Raw genomic sequence first — 23,843 nt, 5'->3', positions numbered from 1 at the left:
TTTTGGAGACTTAAGTATCAGTTTTTAGCTCCTTGGATCTAATCAGTCAGTTTACTCAGTCAGAGGATTACAAGCCCGTGACTTACCAGAAACCCTGGAAAGCTGGCTACATCAGCCTTGGAAAACCAAGGAGAAAAAACCTAGTTTGTTCTTTTATAAAAACATTTTATACGGGATAAGAAAAAAAGGTATATCTTTACCCACCAAAACGTCATGCTTCCCTCTTCCTCTTCTGTCTTTGCAGTTCAGTTTGTAGACATCTGTATTACTTGGACATGTGGTAATTATATTTCTGAGACTGACTTACCAGTGGTTACTGGCTTGAAACTTACTTTGCTTTTCCCTTAAAATTCTCAGCTCTGATTCTCCGTTTCCCAACTTTTCCCAGAACTCACCTATATTTCACCAGCAGAAATCTTAGTCCATCTGAAGGTTATTGGACCTTGATCTTAATCAAGGATCTAGAATTTACCAGTATATTTTTGGTATCAAATCATTCTCTAGACAGACATGCTATCATCATGAAGGTCACATAAAAACTCTTTCTTTGCTTCGTAACCAGATTATAGTTTTTTCACACACAGATAACATTCTGTTGGTCAGCACAGCAGTTATACCTGTAGGGAGTGTGTGTTACTGATGCTGATGCAAGAATTAAGTAAAATCATTTGACTGAGTTTATGTTAATGGTGACATGACTGTAGATTAAATCTGGTGTATCCTGCTCAGCTGAATCATACTGAAAGTAAAAGGACTGAGAGCATAAGCATCACTTTGTGTGAAAACAGCTTTGGGGGGAAAGCAACAAACCACAAATGAATTCTTATATAAGAATTAAAATCACAAAGACTGCCTATGGCTTGCTATTCAGCTACATCACCAGGTAACTCAGAGAATGCTGTGGTTTCTGCCTGAGCACTTGCATTTCTTTTGCACAGGAACCAGCAAGCAAAAGAGGTTGTTGCATTTCCATATCTCACCCCAACACTGTCAGGATGTGTCATGCTTGTAACTGGATCTGTATCTGCAGCATTTGGTCCAGTTTGGCCCACTTCTTGGTTTCTTTGCTACAGAAAGAGATATGGAGCCATAGTATTCTGCATCAAAGGAAACTGGTCTGGTTGATATATTTGTTGTCATTGTTGGACAAGTATTTTGGAAAGCCACAGAAATAAAACAGATCTTATGGTATGCCATGTTTTTCCTCATTTTCTTGCTATAGAACTCTGAACTGTGGTCCTTTTTAACATAGATTTCTGATTATATTGAAAGGCATACCAAGCTTCTTGTGCTTGAAGAAAAGCCCATAAACTAGAAGGAGAAACCAGATAAGTGAATGTAGTATACCAGAAGCTTTGAATGCTCTATTTATTGTGAAGATCAAAGTAAATACTGCCTGCCAAGAGTGATCCACCCAGCAGTGACATCATTGTATCAGTGAACACACAGCCAACACTCTGCATGACATTTCTCTTTCTGAAGAATTATTTCTGATATTTCAGTATTAACATTTTCTAAATACAGAAGACAAGAGAAAACATTAGATATTATATGACTAGAACTCACTGCTTGCTTACATCTGATCTGGAAGCCAGCACTCTTCGATCTTATCCAGATGGTCCTCTCAATTTCTAAATTGCTCTGTCTGTGACACATTATGATGCTTCTGGTTAGACATCTATTTTGTACCCTTCATATTGTAAAAAGTAATATAATGAAATGTTCGAAAAAGGCTTAAACAGAAATAAATTATTCTTTAGTCAAACAGATTATTCTTAAACTAATGAATAAAGCTCTTTAGCTTTTGAAAAGGCCAAATTCCATTTCAGACTCCATTCCAATTGTTAACTGTTTAAATTTGTTTTATCACTATATGCTGGTGACTATTTCAGGTAGTTGCATCTGGAAGATTTTTCTGTGTGTATGTGTCCACATTCAGGAAAAATTCATTGTGTTTCTTCACTATGCATGGATTTTTTTTTTTTTTTTCCCCTGAAATATATACAGCATCAATTTTCTCCTGCTGGTGTAAATCATTGTTATCCTTATAAAATTGACTGACCTGTTGCAAGTCAGAAACATAAGTAAATAGCTGACTTAAGGCTATACAACGAACCTTTTTAGCTCTGCTATGTTGAGATAGAGGATAAGGGTGAGATAACTTGTTTCTAGCAAGCATTTGGCTTTCCTCACTACCCCCCTCTAATTTTGCTTCTATTATGTACAATTTTTGATCAAAAGGATTTACCACTGTGATATGATAGGAAAGGAAAGGGTCATAAGTATCTAGGTACTATGTTATGATAGGAAATTCAGGGATATCCATAGGTGAATTGCCTGGGATATTTTTATAGGAGAAGAACATTTGCAGCTAACAAACCTAACATTGATACAGGACCTCATTTATAAGAAAGCCCCAATATTCCAGACTAGAAGAACATTAGACTCAAAAAGATGAGCTATTTAGTCAACAGATTCTGCTGTAAAACCATGTCAAATTTTCCTTGTAAGCAGATCCATAGCTAGTAACGATTTAAACCATGCTTGTCAGACTTAAATGGGATTTGTCCTGATGTCTATGTTAGCTTAATATTTTGATATTTTAGGACCTACCAAGAGGTGCAGGCAGGAGGCAAATGACACATTATTGTAAGTTGTTTTTAGAGTAAGAATTTGGATCGAGTAAATATTTTTTTTTTGAGTTTGCCAAGAACAACGTAAATCGGATTTAATTCAGAGATTTTATTTTCTTCAATTGTCTACAAAGAAAAAATAGATTGTGGTGCATTCTATATATATCACATTTTCTCAAGGAAATTGCTTTTCAAATTGCACTGAAGTCTGGGCATCTCTTTCAAAACACTCTATAGCTAAACCTGCTGGTGAAACCCAGACACACATCTCGCCCTTGAGAGGAAGCTGCAGTTTAAAGGATTGTTCCCAATACCTTTGTTGAGCTTTGTTAGTCAACAAAGTCCTTCTACAGATGGGTGAGAATTCTCTGTAATAATTCTCACAATGTTCTTAGAAACATCAGTGTGTGCTATGAAGCATGACTGACAGTTTAATTTCTGGTAAATACTCCACTTTACTCTAAAGGAGGAGGAATTTCTAAGGAAGTGTTACCTTTCATGGATCACATAAGCATATGTTGCTGATATTTGCCAAAAATTAATGTATGGGAGAATATTCACACTATGTATCCAAAGAAACAGAGATGTTAATTGGAACACATGAAGTTAGGAGCCTAAATACAAACTGAATGGAAAGATATGAATCATTCAAAGCACCTGAATCACCTGCCTGCTTACATCTTCTCTCCCCTTGCTTTCTCCTACATTTCCAAGTATCAGAAGTCTGTTCAGCACGGGGCAGTAGAGAAATCTGATTCTCCTCCTGATGGCAGAAGACTTTTTCTGATGACACTGGTCTTACGAAGTACGAGAGGGTGCCATGCTGGTTTTGGAAGAAGCTAATGCCACACATCTCCGTATTATTGCTGCTACTACATTCCCTTCCTTCCCTTCACAGAGGAACTTAAGTGCTCCATTAAATTCCAATACATTTATTGTAAAGAGTGGGGGCAGGTGGCTGGGATTTCATGGCTGATACTTGCTGCTGGGTGATGGCCCTGTTATGCCACAAGGCACAAAGAGACCATAAGTCTTGGTCAATACAAAGAAAGCCCTTAGCAACACAGCTAGCCTTAATGCTGCCCTCTAAAGTGGTCCAAACTTAACACATGGATAGCAGTTTTGGGACTGTTGTCTCAGCAGCCAGAACAGGCCATGTCTGTGTTAACAAGTAGTTTTGGACAAGAGGAGATCTGTATAACAAAATATCTGTCTGCATCAACCCTAAATGCATTCGAAGTGTTTTTACCTTGCTCTAGCTCGAGTTTAATTCTGTAGACCAAATGTGCATTAATGGTTGGGATGTGCTAAGTATGGTCCTGTAGCACATCTCCTAGTTCAGTTTAATCCAAAGGAATCCAATTTGTATCCTCCAAGACCTGTCCCCAGTGCAAATCAAACAGCAAGGAGTATGAACAGGAGATTTGCTTCAAAAGTATACTACTGAACTAGATTGCTAACGTAGATGTAACGGCAGTGTTGCTGTTGATGGCATATCCTGGCTACTCGGGAAAGGCCCATGTGTGCAGGGAAGCCATGATCTCTTCTCCCCTCTCTTTGGGCATCTCTGCCGCTCATTTGGTGGAAACTGAGCTCTCATATTTTCTGGGTTGAGCAAACTGCAGGCCTGAATAGTTTTGGCTGTGAAGAAAACATTTACGGCCTCTGCATCCTCTCTCTGTCTCCGTTGGGAGATGGCAGCAATCCAAATAGAAACAGTTCATGGGCTGGACCAGTGCCCAGGCCAGCTGCTGGACCACATTACTTTGAAAGGCATGGGAAAAGCAGGAATTGTGCATTATTAACAGTTTCTTCCCTGTATTCTGTACGTAGAGTCATACATCAGATCTCATTTGACACTCAAAGACCATGTGTGAAAGAAATCTTCCATATCTTCCACTCACGGTGGAGAAGAAAAAGAAAAAGATGACTACATCTATGAAAGAAAACAATCCCACTGGTATGCACACTGTTTTCACAGGAGTCACAATTAAAAACCTTGACCTGGAAATTTGTATGGGACTGATTTATCGTAATCTGCTGTGTGTGCATGTATTCTTATTTATTATTATCTCCCTTAAATAAGATTCTGTTTTTCATGGGAAATTCTAGACATCTGAGCTGCAGAAAGAAACATTAGATGAAAGCACTGGGAACTTTAATCCTATGGATATAAACACCAAAGGTCTAAACTGAAAGCAACCATTCAATTTTAATGAATATGAAAAACAGCATGTTCCAGAACAGCTTCTGATGGAAAGACTGACTTCTTTCCTTCTGTTTCCTAGAAGAAAGGGCAGAGAGGGGAAGACAAACTTCTTTCTAGCTAACTGCGTGTTTCCATAATCAGAACTGCACTGTGACTCTGATTGTTTTAATCTCCCAAGTACTTTCTTTTGCACTGCAGTTGTCCCACTTTCTCACATACATTTCTACAAAAGACAAGTTCTGGTGATATACAATTAGTGTAGTATCTCTTCTCCTTCTCCCAATATCTGCTTTCACTGAAGATAACCAAGATATTCTCAGATTAGAATATTTCTTACTCAATATACTAGTCCTTCAAGAATTTCCAAGAAGTCATTATTAAACTGTATTATAAACTACAACATTTTTTTTAAAAAAAAAATAATGTAACGGTGTCAAATATAACAAAGTCTGCAAAATTTCTTGGGGGAAAATAGACAGCCCTATGCTCTTTACTCATCATGTGGACCTTCCACGGCAGGATAAAACCTTTTTTTTTTTTTTTTACAGCCTCCAACCTTGAGAAAATCCTGCCCTGAAAAAAAAAAAACAAGTATAGTTTCTCTGTCCACTGGTGCTGCTGTGCCCCTGGTTGCAGAGATGTCTCCATGCCCCTGCTCACTGCTGTGGTGGGACAGGAGTGTCAAAGGGAGGCAGCAGCTTGGTACCACCACCGGTGACATGAAACCACACCAGTCTCTAGCCTATTTGCAAATAGAAAACTGCCTGTAATGTTTATATGTACATCCTGCAGTCTGTGCTGTAGTCAACATCAAACACCACCAGCTATCACTAGTACACCTTTTCCTGTTTCTTGTCTTCCACACTGAAATGTTTTATACAAATCAATCCTCTGTCTTTCCATTAACCTAAATCTCTACTAGACTTTAGAGGAAATAGTCTGTTACCATGGAAAGGAGGAAGGGAAGCCCTTATAGAACTATTGCTTCTAAAATATTATTAGAGAAAATCAGAAACCACAAATTCTTGATGTTTTTCAGAGATAAATCACCCTATAAGAAGAGCAGATCCTTTTTTTTCTCCAGACAATACTTTATAATTAACAGTGTTCCTTAGCTAGCCAGCTACTCTTTCATTAGTTTCATGGAGGAAAAATACCATATCAATATAACCCAATTCAGTTCCTGCTGGATTTCTCTGAAAATGTAAGTCAAAGTTTCAAAAAAGGACCTGTAAGATTGCTCTCCATGAGATACCATCAGAGTCAGGAGCAGCAGAGATATTAAAGCCTAATTTAAATGAGTGATGGGCTGTTGCAAAATGTTGTTTGTGAGGGATCCCTGAACATAAAGTTTGGTCCTGCTGTGTTTCCTGCAGCAGAGCTTAATGGTAACCAGCTTCAAAGTAAACTTAAGTCAAATGTAGATGCCAGACAACCAGCTATAACACCTAAGTACCAAATAGAAATACCTTTGACGTGACTTTTTGGGGTTTTGACATGAATTTTTCTCACCCCAGGAAGAACAGGATCAGTAACTAGAAATCTCAGAACACGTCTGCCAGACAGGAGCTCACAGAAAGTGCATCAGGAGAAGCTGTGGTAACCTGCTTTTAGTTGTTTTTCTACAAAAGGAGTTCAAGTTAACTGTCAAGCCACAAACTATGCTGAGGTAGAGTGTTTCGTCTGCTGTTAAATTTACTGTACTCTGCATGAAACAATTCTGTTTTCGTTAAGCTGCAGAGAAGTGTAATTCTTTAGTCCTACAGCAGATATTAATTTCTCATTGTTTAGTGTCCGGAAGTGCTCTTACAGTGAGCTGCTGATGAATAACAGGGTGGCAATAGGTCTTTATTCCAGACAAAGTTTGAGTCTTGTATGTCTCCTCAGCATCTCCACTTGCACACAACTGCCTAGTGTCAGCATGCTGACTCCTATGGCTCTGTGAATACAAGGTCTGCTCTGCTTATGCTGAGGGTCTTGTTTCAACCAAATATTAGTCAGTGGACTGTTGAGATGACATTCAGGTCACCCCGAATTTTTATTGTCTGCAATAAGCCCCTGGTGACTAAGAGCAGCTACAGCAACTAGAATGAATCCAGCAATAGAGAGCTAGTCAGCTACTCAGGTGCAGATGCCTATTTAGGCTGAATTAAATAACTCTCAGCTCTACTGACTATACCAGACCTTCAGTGACTGTAGTGAGAGCTTACTCACAGAGTTTATGTGTAGATACCCACACTACTAATACCTTCAATAAAATGAGTTTAATCCTCCCCTAAATCTGCTTTCCATCCCAATCTCAAGAGATATCGATTGTCAGTAATATTTGCAAAGTCATCTGTATTTCATGTGGTTTAGGAATGAATTTGGACTGGGAGATATACTAGGAGAATGAAGAGGTGGATATGTATTTCCTAAGAGATTTTCTGAAATAATTACTAAGATGGGTTTTTTTTATTGTTTGTTTGTTCTTTGCCATTGTGTATGTGTGTAAGTACGCACCCATGTGTATATACGTACACACACAGAGATCTGCAGATAACTTTGGTATAAACCAGAATTTTGTGTGGATGACTCCCAGTCAGTCCCGAAAAAAGTATCTGAGGTATCTGAGAGGTACTAAAGGTATTTCTTACCTACCATGTCCTCTCTGGTTGGATCGTCCTGGGATAGTGTTTGAAGCAGAATGGAATGCAAAAGGAACCAAACTATTTTATCAATCAGTGTATAGACCTATATTAGCAATACCTTTTCAAATTAAAATGCATACAGAATGTAACAAGACTCAAGAAGAGCCCAAAAGAGCAGTTTTTCACAGGTGAACAACTGATTCTTAAAATTCTTCACTCGCAAAAGGCCTTTCTTTAGATATTTAGTTCCAAGAGCTGCTGCAGAGTTTTGAAAGTTATGCTTCAGATTCTTCATTTATCTGATGTAAGAATGCAGGTGAGCAAAAGTGAATATACTAAAATCTGGACTTGCCTTTCTCTTCTTTTCTAAATATTGCATGACACAGAGCCTCTTTTCTCTGAGTACTGCATGACACAGCAACAAAAATCATCCACCAAATTATTAATTGTAAAAAATAACCAGAACAAATTTCTTCTAGTAATTTTGTTTTGTAAAGTTAATGACTGTGGCAAGCTGTAGCGTAAATGTGCATTACTAAATCTGAGCTCAGATCCTAGCACCTCGGACAAATCATCGTGATGAGCAATATCTTCAGGCTCTCATAATTAGAACTAAAGGAAGAAACATTATCCACATCGAGACCTATGAAAACAATAGAAATTAGCTTTTCTATACTATACCTGTACAGATGAAACTTGATAGTCCTCCATAGATGACATCATCATTGTCTGGTAATATAAAGGGACACCTCGTCTGAACCTCCAAACAGTATTGCTTGCAAGGAATTCTGTTGCTGCAGTGAAACTGTGTGACTTCAAAATACTGGGAACAGAGCCAGGCTTTGTAGACAGTCTGGAAAAAGAGAAGAACCAGAAGTATAGATGGATGACAATAGCACTGTCATTATTAGAAGAACATACTGTACTGCACATCTATATTAATGCTGCTTCTGAACGCAAATTTTGAGAGAATATCACCTGGGTAAATCATACTCTTAACTTTTGACTAGCCTCCCATTTCAGAAATGAAAACTCCAGTCAAGACATTTAAAAGTAACAGTTAGTCAGGATTAGGGTATGCTATTATTTTGTCATAGTTTGTAAAGAGGTATGTCTCTTAGATGCACCATATTTTTTTTTTAGACACATGCATACACCACCACCCCCCACCACCACCCCCCCCGACTCTGTACCTTATCATATACAAACTGAGATCCTAACCTCATTTGAACCTGATCTGGGAAAATCTTATGAAAGTACGTGCAAGAAAGAGTTTAAAGCCAGACTCAGGCTCGCTCTGTTCTTTATATCATCTAGAGCTAAGCTATCAAGTTGCAATAGATGGTGCTGCTTCCCTTCAAATAAAACCTTATCCAGTCCACAGCACTAAAACATTCATTAGGGTTCCTGAACACAAAGAGCTGTAGACTAGGGGATAAATCTACAACAGTGAGGACCAATGTCTACATTTGGGAGCTAAAAGGAACACATTAAAGATGCTGTCATCTGATGCTGTGTAGTCATGGCTGCAGGACCTGTGATTATACAGAAAAGCAAAATAAACATAGTTTTAGTTTCTTTTACCTATTCAATTATGAGCAATGGTTTTTGTGATAAGAATTAAAGTAGTTTTTTGGACACAGAAAAATTTCACATGTCATCATAGAAAAATAGATTAAACACCAGGCTACGAAGCTGATGAAAAACCTACATAACTGAGTATAGGTTTGCTTGTTTCACATTTTATTTTCCACTTATCTGTTTTGAAGTACATTATTTACTGGCTAGATACTTGCTATCTAGGTTGTTATATAACGAAAATTGCCTTTTTGTATTCATTCAGAATATCTGAAAATCTTAGTAACACCTTTCCTTTATCACAGGCTGAAAAGCAATATAGTCAGCTGATTATTTTCCTCTTCCTAGACCTGTTTTTAATAAAAAGGGAAGCTTAGATTAAATTTTTAAGCACTGAAAATTCAAAAACTGACACCTGAAAAGAGCAATCTAGCTGAGAGTTGGGTTTGATTTCAGTATGTTTCATGTCATCAGTTATAATTTTATTAGTGTTAATAGCAGCTTAAACTGTATAATTAATTTCAATGTATTAGTCCCAGAATCACAAAACTTTTAGCTTGTTTGCAATGGTGGCAGGTGTGGGTAAGGTAGCCGGGTGATAAAGTGAATGAAGCCTTTATCACTAATCTATGGTTGGTGATTATCTCTTTATAGTAGTTTTTGCCTACTGCATTCTGTAGAACATTATTTGTTTTCATTACAAATCCAATTTTAATTGCTTACAAAGGTTTCTTGTCCACAGTAGATGATTAGTGAGAAGGAAGTCTAGGTAATGTGTATAATTTTTGTTTTTAAATAAACTTCTAAACAGCAAGTGGTTTTTCTAGTGTTGACTATATCCCCCACCAAAATTTAATGCTTCAGTGGCTATATTGACACCTGCAACAATAAAAGACATGAAGTAACTGTTTTTCTATTTTTAGTTAGTCAGTGATCATAGTCTATTGGTGGGAGACAAGAATGCTGGTTCTGATAACAGATGAATATTCACAGATGTTCCTTCCAGATCACTAACACTGTAAATCTGTTTAGTATGACCCCAAAGGTTCTCTTCGTAGAATAGATCTAAGAGTAGTAAGTTGGTTCATGAATCATATTTGAAAATGTGCATCAGTTTATATGGAGTGTATTGAACAGCACACCACACATGGTAACAGAAGAATGAGCAAACTCATGTGTCTACTTAAGCAAGACAGGAAATAAATGCTTATTCAAGAGCAGAAGTAAATAATGCAATCATAGGCTTCTGTGAACATTTGTATGTATCCAGTCTCAGTTTGTACACATCATCTTCCTGCTCTGATTCACAAGTCCTCAGCTTTGGCTCAAAATTGCATTTGAACTCTTGTCCATATTTTTAAAAAATGCATGAGTATACCTGTTCCTGAGATGTATTTCTCAGACAAATGCCTTCCACTTTATATCCTTTTTATTGCAGCCCATTTCAACCTTGTCTGCAGTCTATATTGAGATTTTTAATATGCTAGTCCCATGTTGCTCTGGTTTGACCAGTGAGGCTACATGGTTTCAGAGTTCTGTCTGCATATGGATTTAGGTCATATCCCACTTTGTGATGAGAAGCTGATACTTATCAGCCTTCCGACCCCCATGCTCTGGTTTCTTCAAAAGAAACTTCAGGTTTATGGGGCAAGATACCTCTGCAGAACACTGTAAGATGTCCAAGAAGTAGCAGGTGAAACCCTCATGGTATCCTGAAAACTAGCCTAGAAGATAGGAGATGCTGGTCTTCAGTCCTTCCCACAAAGATCCTCCATTTTTCCAGGTCTTTTTCAGGTCTGAGAACTGGCATGAAAGAGTTTGAGTAGCTGGAGGAGTAAATGTCATGGAAAAGCACCAGTTTAACACTTCACAGAATCACAGAAGCACAGAATTGTCTAGGTTGGAAAAGACCTTGAAGATCATCCCGTCCAACCATTAACCTAACACTGACCATTCTCAACTACACCATATCCCTAAGCACTATGTCAGCCTGACTCTTAAACACCTCCAGGGATGGGGACTCCACCACTGCCCTGGGCAGCCCATTCCAAAGTCCAACAACCGGTTCCATAAAGAAATGCTTCCTAATATCCAGTCTAAACCTTCCCTGGTGCAACTTGAGGCCATTACTTCTTGTCCTATTGCTTGTTACTTGGTTAAAGAGACTCATCCCCAGCTCTCTGCAACCTCCTTTCAGGTAGCTGTAGAGGGTGATGAGGTCTCCCCTCAGCCTCCTCTTCTCCAGACTAAACACCCCCAGTTCCCTCAGCCGCTCCTCGTACGACCTGTGCTCCAGACCCTGCACCAGCTCCGTTGCCCTTCTCTGGACACGCTTGAGTAATTCAATGTCCTTTTTGTAGTGAGGGGCCCAAAACTATTGTGTAGTTGAGGTGGAATTTAAAGTCACATCTAGATGAGGATAAAAAAATATGGTCAGAGCCAGATTTGAGAACCAAAGAAGGCTCACCAGTAATACCTAGCTGGTTAGCGGACTGTATCCACAGCTTTCGCCTGTGCTAACTCATACAGTTCTAGACGGTGCCCAGCCATCATCTGGGAAAAGGTGTATTCCAAGCACTGCATCCTATAAGCACTTTTGATACGGCCATGTTGTTTTTTGGAGAAAAAGGAAAAAATGTAGATGCTTGCAGGTGAGCTGTACTGGGCTAGCTGATAGACCAGAGAGTAATTCCTCCCTGCTCTTTCTAGTACAGACACGACTTAAAGTGCCTACTTTCCCAACAAAGACTCCAAGGAATGTCTCCAACCCTTCCTGGACATCTTAGACTTTCTAGGCACCAAAGGTTTTACATAGAAATCTTCCTTTCATGACTAAAGATGTGCTTACCCAAAAGGGAGTACAGAAGTGTAAGCACTGATCTCGCATTTGTGCATAACACTCCCTGCTCAGCAGGCTTTGTGTGAATCCCACAACTGAGTAAGTAGATGCAGAGCAGTCCAAAGTTTTTTCTTTGTTTCAGTGATAGTGACAGGTGACTTCTTTAGCCTAAATATTAGAAACCCATCATCTGGAGCTGAAATGTATTGAAATTTCTTGAAATTTTCCTAATAGAAAAGCAGATAGGATGGTCTTTGATCAGCCAGTATTCCTTATACCCTGGAAAATACAGGTTATTTGGGAACTCTGCTCTATCTCCTAGCAAATCCCAAATGCTGATTTCCAGAGTCTTAAAACATACACTTATAACAAGGCTTGAAACAATCAATAAAAATACATATTGGTTTGTATTTTGAGTATCGTGTGTACTTTACAAACAATGCTATGATAAGAGGGTATTTTTCCTTTTTTAAAGGACACCAATGTCTAAACCCAAAGATTTATAACCACAATAAATGCTCCTCTTAAAAATATTGCATATAAACCACTTTTAAGTATTAGTTACATTCTCTTAGTATTTTCCTATGACATTTTCAGTGTGTCAGTGGAAAATGTGGAAGGTGGATGTGAGAAGACCATGTGTCAAATAGGCGGAGGCAGGGAAAATCCTCTAGATTTTCCATTAAATAATGTTTTCTAGAGCAAAATTCTTATTCCTTCAAAACATTCACTTTCCCAAGATTCAAGTCAATAAAACAAATGTCTTGGATTTCCTTGGATTCAAGGAAAGCAAAAAGGGGCTGTGACAGCAGTAGATGGGGTTTTCACTTTATTATATCCCATTTAAAGAAAACAAAATAAAACTCCCAACATGAACTGAACTAAACTGAATTATAAGATTGAGAAGAATATATAAATTACAGAGAAAATGTAAGAATACACCAATATCAACAGTTTTTTAAGAAAGAAGAGGAAATCCAGTGATTTTTACAAAACCCCAGATCTTTAGAAGACAAAAGCATAATTTTTATCAATGCAACTTTTGTGATTTTACATCAAGCCACAAAAACCAAACACAAAACTAACACATAACAAAGATTTTGGCTTTCTTAAATTTACAGTTTCTGCTACATATTTTGATCTTTGATATATGTTGCATGCATATAATGCAGGAAAGTAATTAAAATGGACTTGTGTTTTCAGCCAGATTGGGAGGTGAAAAATCATAGTTGCTGATAGAAATCTAGCAGACTAATCTCAAAGAATGGAAAAAACCCATTTTTCTGTTGATTTTGGTTTTACTCTTTTTTTTAGCAAGGGAAAGAACTCAGATAAATTGGATTATTGCTACATCATGGCAACCACATACATACAGTAGTTAACTGTATATATTGAAATAGCTCATCTTTTTACACTGAGAAGAACTTTATGCACTCTATATTTGAAAGAGACACAGTTATGGCTATTAGATAAGATACTGTGTTAGAAAGAGTATCACATAAGAATAAGATCATCTTTCATGTACAGAAGCATACCTACAAAATCTCAGAAGAGTTTAGTGGTAAATTTTTTCACCTAAATCAACCTGTAGGAAAATAAAAATGCCGCTTTTGAAAAAGTGCAGTTGATATTGGGGGTTTTTTATACCTGTTTTCATATGCATGAGTTCCCACCCAGAACAATTATCATCAAAATCTTTTTTGTATTTGTACATGATTAATACTATCATGATAAAATTATGTTATCAATTAGGCAGATTAAATCATTATTTGGCATTCATATTATTTCTATTGTACAAGTTTCAAGCCAATGTCTGGAAGCAGAAAAAACATTTTATGACTTCAGTGATAAAGTACCCAACACAAAGAACTAGCTTCAGCAATTCAAGGAATGAACACTTCACAAACAAACCAGATACTAAACTGCATTTACTTGTCAAACCATTACAGATAATAAATGAACTCAGAGTTAAAAGGAAGAAAGCATGGTTGTGTGTGGAGAATTTTGAGAAACTAAAAGAGCACAGTGTGTGCTTTTTCTCTCAGGACATCAGGAAGAACACTTAATTTTGTCTCTTTGTGGGAAATAGCAGTCCAGATATTGTCTCTTTATAGGATATTCTATGTCTCATATCACACGTGACTGTCTCAGAGTTATATTTTTCTGGTCTTGAAAGTCGATCAGACAGAACTATCAGGTAAAATGGCTGCATTATTGCTTAGAGAGAGGCCAATAGCTGCTCCCCACAGTGTGTACAGTATTTCCAGGTAGAATAGTGCATTGGCTGACCGCAGTCCTGGTCATTACACTAGCTGACTGGCAACTGGCTGTGCCCCTGCGCAAAACTGATTTCAATTGTATGGCTAGTATTTACTAGGACTGTAAAAATGACGGGAAGATGAAGTTATATTTACTATGCATATATGTCCACAGTGTCTCTTCGTCCCCCTCTCATTCTTGTTCACTTATATATGCACAATACATGTGAATAACCTATTTTTTGTCAAAAGAGATTGAGCATGTAGCCTGAATCATCTTAGTCACACTGCATGAGATGTATCAATAGAAAAAATGGGAAAGCTCAATCAGTTTCATTCTCTATGGCTGCCAATTCTTCATAGTTTTCAAGAGATTAATTCTTTTCTGCCCCTTCCCCCGTCACTCCTGACTGCCATTGCAATCACAGTTCTTAATGAACAGTATGAAATTTCCAGGAAACACTTACTCTAGCTATTCTCCATAATTTTTTTTTTCCTCACTGAACAAAAATTTGATGTTACTGGCTGGGTTGTCAAAATAATAATACAAAAGGGAATCATAAATATCATCAAATAACTTTTATTGGGTAAATGTGGAGGATAGTGGGAGGGGAAGAAAGTAGGAAGAGAGAAGTCACAACAGAAACTCTCTCCCAAAACGGTAAATTTTCTGAATCAATTTTTAACTGCTTTGCACTGATGCTTTGCAACCATATTTATTCCTCAGTATAGACATGAAGGATTTGAACAGAGACCAACTTCATAATTTCACCTACCAGTTGAAAAGGAAGAGGCACCTCATGAGCTTCAGAGGAGCTCTGTTCATTGACATTTTCAAGTACATCAGGAAATTGTACCTTATTGGGATAAAGGAATTAACAGTATTGCCTTAAGACAGTGTGGTGTGATATGATTCTAGCTCAACTTCTCCCAAAGCTTTCGAGTATTTTGAACTAAATTCTGAAGTCTTTGTGTATACTAAGGAGTACCTCAGGCTGTCACTAACTAATCAATTGGTTTTTCCAATAATATTTATGGATTTTTTTTGGTATTTTTTTGTGTAAGCTGAGCTTTTTCAGCAGAACTGGACACAGAAACAGCATTCATTAAAAAAAAAAAAAAAAAATAAATCTGGGTTGCAGAACAGTGATGTGGCCTTCAAGTTTTGCTGTATTTTACCTCAGCAGTCCCCAGCCCATGCTGACTCATTGATAACAGCGAATAAGCAGTGTATGGACAGCAAAATCCTTGTCTTGTCAGCCTGTTTTAGCATATGATTTTCTGTAGCCAAAAGTAACCTTAAAGATTCTAATATGCGACATACTGCCTATATGCAGTGATATCTACTTTACATGTCTAATCTCTGATTTATGGAGTTATGAATGTATTCATGTCCTGGTTCAGCTGAGATAGGGTCAAGTTTTCCCCAGCAAAGAGAGAGGGGGAAGGGATCTCCAGCCGGGTTATTCATACCATGCTGAAGTCAGGTCCAGGGGCGGAGCCTTTTTACTTTCACTTCTGGTTTTGGGGGTTGCCATACACGCGGCAGGCTTGCTCCCTGACCATTTTGAGGTATTTCTTTGTTTATCTTTTGTCTTGTTCACTGTTATTGCTGTTTATTATTGTTATCATTGCCACTGTTGTTCAGATTGTTTTATCACACTGTTGTATTAAATTTCTTCTTATTTTAGCCCGGGTCTGTGCTTAACTTCCAGCCCGACTGGCTGAGGATGGGGGAAGGGCAACAGCAATGTGCTCTCCGTTCCCGGCAAGGTTTAAACCTGCACAATTAACTATTTAAGGGCATTATATGACTATATGTTTAAATCCCATGCTTTGCTTTCTTTTCTTTTCTTTTCTTTTTTTCTTTTTTTTTTTTTTTTAAGTCTGCTGAATTGTCTCTGTGCGGTATTCTGTGACATTATGAAAATAAATAATGTTGTCTCTTCTAGAATTTCCATCTCAACCATTCTATGAAAAGTTTTTAAGATATCTACTCCAGTCTAACTTCCTTTACTTCATTTTAGTTTTACAGAATCACAGAATCGTCTAGGTTGGAAAAGACCTTGAAGATCATCCAGTCCAACCATTAACCTAACACCGACAGTTCCCAACTACAACAGATCCCTCAGTGCTAAGTTGACCCATCTCTTAAACACTTCCAGGGATGGGGACTCCACCTCCTCCCTGGGCAGCCCATTCCAAGGCCTAACAACCTGTTCTGTAAAGAAATGCTTCCTAATATCCAGTCTAAACCTGCCCTGGTACAACTTGAGGCCATTACCTCTTGTCTTATCGCTTGTCACTTGGTTAGAGAGACTCATCCCCAGCTCTCTGTAACCTTCTTTCAGGTAGCTCTAGAGGGCTATGAGTTTTCCCCTCAGCCTCCTCTTCTCCAGACTAAACACCCCCAGTTCCCTCAGCCGCTCCTCGTACAACCTGTGCTCCAGACCCTGCACCAGCTTCGTTGCCCTTTGTTTTAGTATTCCACAACCTTAAAGGGTAGGGTCACCAGGTATATTAGGGAGTTACTTATAGTAGTAGTTCTATTCTTGAGCAGAGATGTTGCCAATAACAGGGTTGGAGAACAGCTACTGGTAAAGGCTGGAAAACCTTCTAAGCCTTCACTTAACCAAACAGAGATACTCACTCCTCCACTCAGAGCTGTGCCTGAACATTTGCCAGACAAAGATCACGGGTTTCCTGCCATGAGGGACTACAGAAGAGCATGTCTATTTCTTCCTGTGATAAAGCTTTTGCTGTAAAAATGTCTTTAAATGTTATGTAAGTTGTACAGCAGAGAAGTAATAGCTATCAACTATAACACACTGTCAGTGCAGTGCAGTCTCTAAAAGTCTTTTGATATTTGGATCACCAGGGTATTATGCGTTGGTTTGAGTGACAGTGTATCTTCTTTAAGAAAGATTTGGGTCTGTCTCGGTGTCTGCTTTGTGCATCAGGATGTAAGATATCATGCTGTACAAGCAGAGATGTCTCTTAGATAGTTTACAAGTGTATTCTATATAGATTACACAATCAAACTATAGATGGCTAACTGGTACAATATCTGATTAAATCTGGCAAGGGTAGTGTTACAGATGTGAACTCCCCTAGGAACTTTGTCAGTTTTGAGCAGTAAGGACTGACTTCAGGAAAACTGCATTTTGCTTGTGTACTATGGAATGAAAATCAGCTCTTACAGAGAGGCTTCTGCCCACGAGAGCTGTGGGACTGCTGGTGGAGTTTCTCTTCCGCCGGCCTTCATTCTCAGTCCTGTTCTGAGACTGTGGACAACCTCAGAACAGGGCTGGCTAAACACATAAATACTGCAGCAATAGTGACTGAACAGAACGGTCCAATCCTCTGTAAGGTATCTTTCCAATGAGAGTCAGCAGTACCATCAGGTGATTAAACATTTTTCATTAAATGCAGTAGAAAACATACAACAAGCGGCTTTCAAGTATGTGGGTTGCTAAAAATATTTCACAGGAACAAGTTTTCAGTGGACAAAAGATTTTAAAAAAGGTTATAATTATAATTTTATTTCAACACTACTAAAATCAGAAAATTTTGACAGGGTAATAAGGTTTGAACATTTATTTCCAAATAAACTCTTGCCATTCTGTTTATACAACCAAACATTGTTCATAAAACATTAATTTACATACACATCTCACTTTTGCATTTTATTACATTAATATTGACGCAAAGCTGTTCCACTCTGTGGAGAGTTGCTTTGTACATGCACACACATCCACATCTACACTCACATCCATAGTTTTGTTGTGTTTTTGTTTGTTTGTTGGTTGGTTTTTTGTTTGTTTGTTTGTTTGTTTTCCCTTTTCCTGGGGAATTCTAATTTTAATCTCATCCAGAATGAACACAAATTAACTGTCTGAGCTTTCTGTAGAACAGACATTACATTTTCCAGTTATTCCATTCTATGTGCATTTTTAAAATTTCTTGTGTTAAACGACCTCACTAGGAAGAGAGAATGTCTGTTTCATATTATGTAAACTTATACCTGAAGTTTACAGTAATTTAGGAACAACCACATATGTCTGGTGGTTATTTTAAACTTTGATTTTATTTATATTTTATTATAATTAATATTTTTGGTATCTGCATGGATGGAATATCATATGGTAAATATTTTAATATTTATCCAGAAGATCTTGATGCCAGTGAATGCAAGTTATTATATTAAGAGACAAAAACATTTAGTATTTCCTAAATGATGGTAAATTAAATAGGTAAACTTGTTTCTTTCCCTATTTTACCTATTATAATAATAATAATTTCATTTGAAAGACACACATGCTATTTTATTTGAAGATAGAGGAAACATAAACCAAGGCTGAAATTTATTTGCCAGAACATTGTTGATCTTAGCTTCAGCTAACATACTACATAACAAGATTTCTTTTAACCAAATATAAATGAGAGGAATGACAAGATGTTCTGCTCACATCTTCATTGTTTATATTGGAGAAGACAAGCAGAAAGATGCAAATATGCCAGTTTCTTATATAAATATGTTTCTTTGATTATGGAGAAATTACTGCAGGAGAGATGGCATCAATGTCTCACTGTTACTTTAGTAATCTTAAAGAGAAATTAGACACAGCTATAGAAGAGATCTATAATGTTCCTATCTGCCAAATAAATTAAGCTTCTGAAAGGAATAGATGTGCAGAACGCAGATCCACCAGTCCCGTCTTTCTGGTGATTAGCTATCCAATCAACTGGGGTCATCATAATGATTAACTTCACTGTTGTTTTATAACACTCTAAAACCTGAACTCATCATCTGTATCAGATTTCAGTCTTAGCTCTTACTTAACACAGCAAAGAAACTTTCTTTTGAAGATCATAAACATCCCTTTGGGTGAGCTTAAAGGAAACTGAAAATTAAATAACTCATTATGGAAATATGTAGTCTGGTAAAAAGCAAAAAGAAGGCACTAGCCTTTGATTTTGTGAGCTTAATAGTACTCGATCTAATCAGATGCTATATCAAAATGTTCAAATTATTAAAATAAAACAAATGAATAATATTTAAAGTGTCTGATCAGCTTCCCTAGAATATTTTAGGACTACTGTCTTTGAGTCAGTTCACATTGGGTAGGGGCCTGTTTTAAACTGTCTTAAAATTTTACAGTCTGTTCTAAAACTACATCTGAATTCATGATCCAAGCAACCTATCAAGGCTGGAAAGTCTTTGTGTTCAACTCTGCTCTCCATCACTTTCAAAGTGATGAAGATATAAATCAGGTCAACACGACATTATTCAGAAGATTGATACTGCTGACTATCAGTGTATGCAGGAGGCCAGGATGGTCTTTCTCTTCATATCCTCTGCTTCCTCAAATTAAGGACCTGATTTTTTTCTGCCTACAGAGCTCTGGTGTTGTTCAGAAGAGACAATCCTTTATAGGCCCAGAGGGCTTCCCATCAACTTGTAACAGCTGATGCAGATTCCTGGCAGATGAAGAGACTTGTCATAGACTTATATAAGCATACACAGAGAAAGAGTTTTCTGCACCTTGAATTTCTCTCTCCATTTGGAATTTTAAGCATAAAATTTATTCAACTTTATGTTAAGTTTTCATCTTGATTATGCAGGCTGAAATGTTATCTGTCTAAATCACAAGCATCTGAAAATTCAGTAAATAAGAGAACAAAATCTAAAGACAAGGAGTCAATGAATTCAGAAGAAATAAACAAATTAAGGCATCAGAAATAGGACAAATGCTTTACAATTTGAAAGCTTTTCAAAATGAAAAAAAAAAAAACAGAACTCATAACAGTGAGAGGACCCTGTCATAGTGTAGACTCTATTAATCATATAATTTGTGTAGCTGACATGTTTATTTTAATCATGGTCATTTGAAATTGATTGGAAGAACTTCACTGCATTGTAAGCTATCTAGAGACAAAGCAGCTTGGCCTTACTTTTTTCTTTAGACATTTTAGAATGCAGAAACAGGCCTGGAGATGCCGCTGCACTATTCTACATTGCTACCCTCAATGTCCTCAAGTTGTGCTATTTCGCCCTCAAACATTTAAGGTACAGATTGACATAAAGACCTCTTAGCTGTATGCTTTTGTTATGACACTGAAGTGAGACATCCACGCATCTGAAGAGGGTGAGTGCCTGACCTTAAAACAGCTCCTAAGGAAAGGAGACGGGTTGCCCCTTCTCACAGTTTTTTTCTCACACAGATCTGGTTTGAGGCCGCACAGCTGAGCCAAGAGCTGGCTTGAGTCCAGGTAGCCAAACCTTGCCTGGATGGGGATATATATGGGAATATATATGACATTGCAGTCAGAACCATGACAGCTTGTGATCATGATTTTGATAAATAATATTTTCTGGGAGAGCACAATAAGCTCTTCAAAGAGTACACCAATAAGCTCAACAATAAGCTCTCCAAGAGCAGGAATCCCAAGTGAGGAGTTTCCCCTGCCTGGTGTGGTTCTGCAAGCAACTAGACATTTGCCACAGCAGAATGAAGCTTGTTATCACAGGAGATTACAGAGCAACAGGACAACATGCACATACTTTTTATCATTTCACCTGAAAATCTGGTGATCACCAGCATAGAGACTGAAACACAATCTTCTCACCTCTGATTTTCCAGGAGAATTGGAAGCATCAAGTGTCTATCTAAGGATCTGTGCAAACTGTCTGCAGTTTGGTCCAGTGACAGCTGGCAGCTATAAATTAATCATTCAGAGTTTACACCAGTATTCACGAAACTTCAAGTTTTAACCACCTTAGGAAGCCCATGTTGCTTTTAGTTTTCTGTTTTCTCTGTATAATCTCACTGTAATATAGTCTGAGAAATCCCTTGAAAGTTGGTGTATATGTTGTTTAGCAGCATACAAAACCCATGATGCCTCTGAAGATTATACTTCATCAGTAGGTTCATTGGCTGTCTTTGAACTTTTTGTATATTAAGCTTCGCAATACTGGGTTTACCTTGGAGATAATTTGAGGTGTATTTTGATCCTTTCTACTACATTTACTCATGTATAAAGATAAGTAAAAATAATTTAAGATATTTAATACCCTATTGAATTATTCAAGCATTACAGTCATTTATTGTGCCTTACATGTAGACAGAAATGGCTGATTCAGTTGATCACAAAATAAAATCTTTGTCAGGTAAATTCTCTACCATTAGGAGGAATGTTGGAAGCAGAGATTATTGCCAGATATTCTTGCTGACATTCAGAGATTAAAGTGTAATTTCTCAAGCACTGTTAACACTAGAAATGTTTATTCAAATACCTAGATTTGTCAGGTTTTGCCACTTAAAATCTAGTACATCTTTTATATCTCCCAAATTTGTAATGGCTGTTTACCACTTTAAGCCACTTAATCTTGATAATTGACCAACTAGAAGGGAAAAATACAAAGATGAGATATTGAATTGTGATTCCATTGAAGACAAGATGTATCTATGACTTCTACTTAATTTTGTGTGCCAGAGCATTGGACATGTCTCATACAGAGTGGAAGAGGAGCTCCATCAAGCTCCCCCGAGCAGACTATGAGATAGGTATCCCTTTGAAAAAGCTTCAGTCTCACGGAATAAGATTTGAGTCTTGGTAGTAGAAAATAAACCACAAGAGCTTTTGGATGATGCAGTTAGTGCATAGTCATCAGCTACTGCTAGTGGTAGTCTGCAGTCTTGAAGAGCTCATAGACTGGAGAGTTGTTCACTAATTGTTCAACAGTGACACCACAAGAAAATCATAGGTGCAGGATTCAAAGCTGTTAAGCGAGCAGGCAAATAAAAACATTAACTTTCAGTATCTCTGAAACAAAGCATCTCACTAGTCTTTCTGATAGAATTTATAAAAGATTCTAATTTGCTTATGTGGAGCATGTTTGCTTAACCCATTTGTCAAGAAGATGTGAATAATAAAATTCTTTTCACTCCTATCTATTTCCATTCTTTCTTTCATCCTTTCTTATCCTGCATTTCCAAAATTCAAATGCTTGTTTACTTTTCCCAATCCTTTTCTTTATCAGCAGTGATCTAACATGTTCTCACGTCTGGATGCCTGGCAGTTCTTGGAAGGAAAAAACAGGTCTAATTCCTCCAAATCTTTTGCTTCCAGAGTTTCCAGAGAAGACCTAGGTATGTTTCAATGATTCCAGCCCAAAAGGGTCAGCTTCCAGCATTACTATTCATTTCTGCAGAAGAAATAGATTATTTTAACAATATACATAATGTATATGACACTGAAGTTCTGAGGCTTGGACAATAGGCCCAAGCCAGAGTTGACCTATAGATGAATCCTGTATATTTTATAACCGATAACCATTGCGCTAATAGGTATTTTACTAAGTTATTACAAACCACCTCTTCTGATGTAAAAGGTGGAAGTATTGAAGCCTGAGCAATAGGCCCTGAACCGAAACTGCTAACTCAGTATGGTTATCATTAGTGAAATATGTATGGAAGATGTAGCTATCTTGAACGTATATTTATCTTTCTTTGTGTGTGGATAAAATAACAGGGTTGTGGAGACCGTAGTCTGGCATTGTGGCCTGATGTGATATCTTGCGCATAATCCAATATCCAAAAAGATACCATGTCTTCCACAGTGATACTGTAGAAGAGTTACACACAAATGAAACAAGATGAACTTGTAATGAATACACTAAATCACTACCACATTATTTTTTTGTCAGTATATGTATTTTTTGCCATCACAATAAGTTTGTCCCCTCTTTCTTTTCAAAAAGGATTGCCTGAGTTATGTAAAACTGGTATCTCTGAAAGCTGTTGTAAAGAGAACATTTTCTCTCCGAACAAAAGTGTTCTTTGCTCTCGGATTTTCAAATATTCATCAAAGTTTTTCTAAGATTATTTCATGCGCTACATGGGGTCAAATCTGAATGTAACTATCTGCTGACACATCTAACAATTTGCATAGGTCAGTAGCGTCGGGGAAAATATTGAGATGCAGAGTTTTGCCCTTCAAATTTACTTTCATTTGTTGTTGTTACAGCTTGTTCAGCAAATAGAAGACAATGTTGGAAGACCACCAAAGAGCTTGAGAATAAAAGACCAGAGTTGTTACCAAAAATTGTAGTCTGTCATTAAGAAAAGTTAATAGATTAGATGGGTTGAGAGCAGAAGATATCTTATTCTGTATTTCAGAATGATTCTCCGAGTCATCCAGAGACTCTCTGACAAGTAAGCCACAGACATATTTGGAATAATGAGTTGGTTATAATTAATAAGTTGGTTAAAATAATATTTCAAAGTGGACTAATAAAACAAAGTGTAAATGGCTATATGAAAAAGGCTAACCAGCTTGATTTCCACAAAGGTAAATTCTCTCTCTAATGAATTAGAATTATTCCAAAGGATAAAAATGAAAATATGATCCTGGCGAAAATTTATTTAGCTGTTCAAAAATCCATTCATAAGGTCTCTAAAAAAGGTAGGAAAAAATTGAAATAATTATTGCTTGAGAGTACTATACGGTCATGTATACAAACTGGGTAAAGGGAAATGAAGGAAAAAACCCATCAGTTTTCATCAGTACAAAAGGTAAAAGCAGGGTGTCTCAGGTTTTTCTGTATGCTATATTTTGCCTAGTAATATATTAATACATTAGAAAGAGGCCTAAACAACAAGAAAGCAAGTGCACAGAAAGAAAAAAAGTTAA

The 23,843-nt window shown here is 37.3% G+C and overlaps 1 protein-coding gene across 1 annotated transcript in view; it reads right to left on the bottom strand.

Annotated features, from left to right (window-relative positions):
* The window catches only part of NALF1 (NALCN channel auxiliary factor 1), a 492,777-nt gene that overhangs the window by 4,268 nt on the left and 464,666 nt on the right, over positions 1-23,843 (bottom strand). The window contains exon 2 of the mRNA XM_074930712.1: positions 8,154-8,325. Coding sequence (XP_074786813.1) covers positions 8,154-8,325 — 172 coding nt within the window. The remainder of the gene's footprint in view (positions 1-8,153; positions 8,326-23,843) is intronic.

This window comes from Athene noctua, chromosome 1, assembly GCF_965140245.1.
Source record: "Athene noctua chromosome 1, bAthNoc1.hap1.1, whole genome shotgun sequence".
NCBI lineage: Eukaryota > Metazoa > Chordata > Aves > Strigiformes > Strigidae > Athene > Athene noctua.
Note: the sequence above shows the minus strand (reverse complement) of the source record. Positions and strands in the feature narration are given on the sequence as shown.